The following is a 4,967-nucleotide window of genomic DNA, read 5'->3' on the forward strand; positions in this document are numbered from 1 at the left end:
AAAAAAAAAAAAAAAAAAAAAGACAGGACAAATCTTATCCCTGAAAAAATGACAGCAGTTTTTATATGCACAGTGTTAAGCAGCAGAACACCCCTTGCTTTTCTTTAGGTACTTTTTTCTCTGAAGTCTCTACACAGCACTTGCAATGAAAATGCCAACAGGCTATAAGGGGTTCCAATGAATCAAACGCATCAGGAAAAAACAACTATGGAAGAGCAATCAGAAGGATCTATTGCAAGCAATACAAACACTCCATTTTTTCCGTAGGAGCTTAAAACACTTGAGTGAGGTATCTGAGGTGCAGAGAGAGGAAGTGACTTGCTCAAGGCCAGATAACAAGTCTGGAGAAGAGCCATAAATAGAACTTGGATCTCCCAAGTCCCGGGTGGGTGCTTGGGGACTGTAAGATTATACTACCTCTTCAAAAACAACACAAAGAAAACACTAAAGCAGACAATTACCTTTCTGAAAAGCGTTGTTCTACTCTTCACCTCTGCTCCAGCCCTATCAATGGCAGACAGACTTCTTGGAGTACCTCCTGGAAATAAGAGAAGGAAAACCCTTTAGCCCAACAAGCAGAAGCTAGCCCAAACAATACTCCCTCCACCACACAAAGGTGGAGCCCTCTTCACTTAGCACCATGGCGGCAACAACAGGATAGGATATGAAGGCTTTGTTTGCCTTCAGCTCGCCTCACAGCAGGCTTTTTGTCAGTTGTCTTTGAGAAGCAGATTTGAGAGTCTGTCTTCAAGGGGTACACCCTCCCCCTAGGTGGCCAAAAGGCCTTACTTTTGGCTTCCATGTTCTCTTCTAGTTTCTCATGAGGATTTGCCAGCTAGCATAGCTACATGGGTTTGATGAATTGCTTCTGTCTCCTCTCTTGGTTTCTGATTGCAACTGGCAATGAAGCCACAAACAACATCACTTTCAGGGCACAGGGCACAGGGTGAAGGCTAAGCAGGGAGAGAAAAAAGGGCAACTTCTTCATGCCTTTACCGGGAGAAGAGCAAGGATCATCCAGAAGGGCTGGTGATCCAGGATGCCTGGACACAGCCAGCTTTTGTACCAAGAGAAGACACCCACTTCAGAGAGTCTGGGTTTCCATTTTCTTAAGTAGTAATACCTTCTATAGAGAAAGCTGGACTCTAAAACTTGAATGAGCTGTATCAGGGAAGAAAGCCATCTCCAGAAATGCTCACCTGTTGCAATCAAGCACTTTTCATAAGTTATTTGAGAGCCATCATTAAGTTTCACCATGTTGTCTCTCACATCCAGCTGTACTACCTGGTACAGTCACACACATACACAAAAGAGGTAGAGATGAATTAGCTTTGAAAAAAATTTATTGAGATATAATTCACATCAAATTCACCATTTTAAAGTGTGGAATTCTGTGGATTTCAATATATTCACAAGGTTGTGCCACCATCACCACTATCTGATTTCAGAATATTTCCATCACCACCCCCAAACTCCAGGCCAATAAGAAGTTGTCAGTCCAGGACGGGCAGAGTGACTCATGCCTGTAATCCCAACAATCTGGGAGGCTGAGGCGGGCGGATCACTGAGGCCACGAGTTCGAGACCAGCCTGGCCAATATGGCGAAACCCCGTCTCTACTAAAAATACAAAAAGTAGCCAGGTGTGGTGGCATATGCCTGTGGTCCCAGCTACTGGGGAGACTGAGGTAGGAGAATCACTTGAACCTGGGAGGCAAAGGTTGCAGTGAACCGAGATCATGCCACTGCACTCCAGCCTGGGCAATAGAGAAAGATTCTGTCTCAAAACAAAACAAAACAAAACAAACAAACAAACAAACAAACAAAAAAGTTGTCAGCCCAATAAGAAGAATTAGTTCTTGACCTAAAGCGATCCTTAAGAAACCATATCCAAGTAATCATGGGAACCACAGTTTCTGGTACCCAGTTTTTTCAGGCAGTCATATGGTGGAAATAGACAGAAAGCAGGTAACATTAGAGCAAGTCATGACAGTCCCAAAGCCCTGCCCCATGTGTGGAAAAGGAGAATCAGAATAGCCTTTCTTATTTGGCTGTTTGGAATTACTTATTATTACTTTGTTAATAACCCTCCTACGTCTACAACATTTTTACAGAATGCTTTCTCCAACTTGTAGCCTTCACTGAAACTTGGCTCTCTCTTAAGGAGAGCTTACATGTAAAGGCTGTTAGTTCCCCCACACTCCACATCGCAAGGCCAGGAGGAGGTGTTGGCATTTTGCAAGCTTCTTGAGGTTACTGGTCTGCTGCTTCCAGATTCTTGTACTTTCATTCTCTTCTGAGGGACATCAGAGGAGTCCTATATTCCTATGAATCACTTTTTTGAGCCACCTCCTTGCTACTCCTCCTGATTCACTGAAGACCTTGGAAACTGGCTCATACTGTTCCTCATCTTGTTATCTCCTAAACCGCTCCTTCTACCTCAATTATCCTACTTGTTGGTCACAATTTTCCATCCCTTCAGCTTTCGCTCAGTCTGTCTCCTATACTTGCTTTCAATTTTCTCTTTTTATTTGACTAGCTGCTCCATTCTAACTAATTTGGGCTGATGGTAGAACATCCAAACTGTTCTTTTGCCAGTACCTTTAATTCCCTTGCACCCTACTCCTTCTTATGGTTAAGAGCTTGAGCTTTGGAGTCAGAGAGAATAGGCACCCAGTCTTTGCTCCACTCTTTACTAGCTATGAGACCATTCAATTAAGCACCTACTATGTATCAAGTTTAGACAGTGATCCTCACTACTTTCAGAGTTTAGTGGCCAGGACAATTTAATAAGCACTAACAGTAATCAAGAGTGATAAATGTGATATGAGTGGTAAGAACAGTGCAGGTAGTACTGGGAACATATGACATATGCAGTCTAGTCAGGGTGGGTTGGGTAAAGCTTTCTAGAGGCAACGACATGAACTGAGATCTGATGCAGCTTCTTTAGCCTCCTTTGATTTGTCCTTGGTAAGCTCCCTCTTCAATCCAATCCCGCTACTCAACCCTCACATTGCTCGCTCTCAGATAACCATCTTATGTTCTATTGTATTGTGAAAACAAATGAAGCCATTAGATGTGATCTTCCACAGCTTCCCATGAGGCATGAGGGCTCCCCACCACCCCCGCCCAGCCTATTAACATTCTTGTCCCATCCAACAGGTCCCGCCTTTGATTCTATGTCCTCTGCACGCTTTTATCCAATTGCCATCTCTCTGTTCTCATTTAAATCTTTTGAAAGAGTACTTTACCCTCTTTTCTAACTTCCCAGTGGTATCTGTTTTATTTTATTTTATTTTATTATTTTTTTGAGATGGAGTCTTGTTCTGTCACCCAGGCTGGAGTGCACTGATGCAATCTTGGCTCACTGCAACCTCCGCCTCCTGGATTCAAGCAATTCTTGTGCTTCAGCCTCCTGAGTAGCTGGGATTACAGGTGTGCACTACCACACCCGGCTAATTTTTGTATTTTTAGTAGAGACGTGTTTTCACCATGTTGGCCAGGCTGGTCTCTAACCCCTGACCTCAAGCGATTCACCGCTTCAGCCTCCCAAAGGTATCTGAACTGCCAAATCTCATGGTGCATTTTACAGTTCTTTTCTTCCCAGATTCCTCTGCCACAGTAATACTGTGGATCACATCCTCCTTCTTGAAACTCCCTATATCCTTGGCTCCTGTCCTCAGGTTTCCTCATACTACTCTTTTAAGTTCTTTCCTAGTCTCCTTTGTGGGTTCTTCTTAACCCTGCCTCCTAAAAATTGGGGTTCCCCAGGGCTCTATCCTTGCCTTACTCCTCTTCTCACCAGATCAGTTCTCCCTGGGAGGCTTCACCTACTCTCATGGTTTCAACTCCTACACATATGCAGATGATTCTCGACTATCTGTCTGAGCCCAGGTCCCCTGAGCGTAGCAGTCATATGTCCAACAGCCCAGAAGACACCTTCACACAGACATTCCACTTCATACTTAATGGTCCAAAACTGAATTTTATCTTCTCCCTTAAACTAGCTCTTCCTCTTGTAATGTCTTTTGTCCAAAACTGAATTTTATCTTCTCCCTTAAACTAGCTCTTCCTCTTGTAATGTCTTTTTCAGCTGAGACATGCAGGCTAGAAATTAGAAAATCATCTTTGCCTCCTCCATCTCCTACCTTTAACCAACCACCAAGCCTCATCAAGCATGCCTCCTAAGCATGCCTCAAGTGTGCTCCCTACTTCTCTTCACCTTTCTATCAAGAAGTAATACTGGCTGGACATGATGGCTCACGCCTGTAATCTCAGCACTTTGCGAAGCCGAGGTGGGTGGATCACCTAAGGTCAGGAGTTCGAGACCAACCTCGCCTACATGGTGAAATCCTGTCTCTACTAAAAAGACAAAAAAAAATTAGCCAGGTATGGTGGCGCATGCAGCTACTTAGGAGGCTAAGGCAGGAGAATCACTTGAACCTGGAAGGCAGAGGTTGCAGTGAGCCAAGATCACGCCACTGTACTCCAGCCTGGGCAACAGAGTGAGAATCTGTCTAAAAAAAAAAAAAAAAAAAAATTAATACACTGTACACTGATGCTATTAATAGTTTAGGCTCTGGAATCAGAATATCTGGGTTCCAATTCTGTGGCCTCAGACAGACCCGGGTTCAAATTCTCTCTCTACCGCTTACTAGCTATGTGAGTTTAGGCAAATTATTTAAAATTTATTTATTTTTAAAAATTTCAACTTATTTCTCTGTAAGAGGGAAATAATATCCACCTCATAAGATTATTGGGAGGATAAAATGAGATGGTACACATAAAGCATTTAATAACTGTGCTTACAAGATTAGAATAGGTACTATACAAATTTTACCTCTTACTTTCTTCTTCTTCATCATCATCATCACACCACTACTATTCTAATCTGGGATCTCATCATCTGTTGCCTAGATTATTGCAATAATCTCTGAAATGGTCTCCCTCTAGTCTTTTTTTTTTTTTT

The 4,967-nt window shown here is 42.9% G+C and overlaps 1 protein-coding gene across 1 annotated transcript in view; it reads right to left on the reverse strand.

The window, feature by feature from the left end:
- Positions 1–4,967, reverse strand: part of AIFM1 (apoptosis inducing factor mitochondria associated 1) — a 41,588-nt gene that overhangs the window by 10,356 nt on the left and 26,265 nt on the right. The window contains 2 exon segments of the mRNA XM_017863980.1: positions 462–538; positions 1,200–1,284. Coding sequence (XP_017719469.1) covers positions 462–538; positions 1,200–1,284 — 162 coding nt within the window.

The sequence above is a fragment of the Rhinopithecus bieti genome, unplaced genomic scaffold, assembly GCF_001698545.2.
Source record: "Rhinopithecus bieti isolate Rb0 unplaced genomic scaffold, ASM169854v2 scaffold_75017, whole genome shotgun sequence".
Taxonomy (NCBI): Eukaryota; Metazoa; Chordata; class Mammalia; order Primates; family Cercopithecidae; genus Rhinopithecus; species Rhinopithecus bieti.